General features: G+C 64.5%; 1 protein-coding gene across 1 annotated transcript in view; it reads left to right on the top strand.

Moving 5' to 3' along the window:
- LOC104510576 (glucosylceramidase-like) overlaps nucleotides 1-103 on the top strand; it is a gene marked incomplete at its 5' end in the record, with an annotated part of 634 nt that extends 531 nt beyond the window's left edge. The window contains one exon of the mRNA XM_010152868.1: nucleotides 5-103. Within this exon, the coding sequence (XP_010151170.1) occupies nucleotides 5-103 (99 nt within the window). The remainder of the gene's footprint in view (nucleotides 1-4) is intronic.
- Nucleotides 104-211: the final 108 nt, after the last annotated feature.

Here is a 211-nt window from a genome sequence, read left to right as displayed (position 1 = left end):
AACCTGGATGAAGACCAGCGAGTCCTTCGTGGGGAAGGGCACGCTGAAGGGACAGGCGGGGGACAAGTACCACAAGACCTGGGCCAACTACTTTGTACGGTAAGGAGTGCCTGGGGCGAGGGGAGGGGGGCCCAGCAGGTACAGACAGGAGAGATACCCAGGGATCCTCAGCGGTGGCACCGGGGAGACCCCACGGCTCACCCCCTCCCCT

Source organism: Eurypyga helias, unplaced genomic scaffold (assembly GCF_000690775.1).
Source record: "Eurypyga helias isolate BGI_N326 unplaced genomic scaffold, ASM69077v1 scaffold38715, whole genome shotgun sequence".
Taxonomy (NCBI): Eukaryota; Metazoa; Chordata; class Aves; order Eurypygiformes; family Eurypygidae; genus Eurypyga; species Eurypyga helias.
Note: the sequence above shows the minus strand (reverse complement) of the source record. Positions and strands in the feature narration are given on the sequence as shown.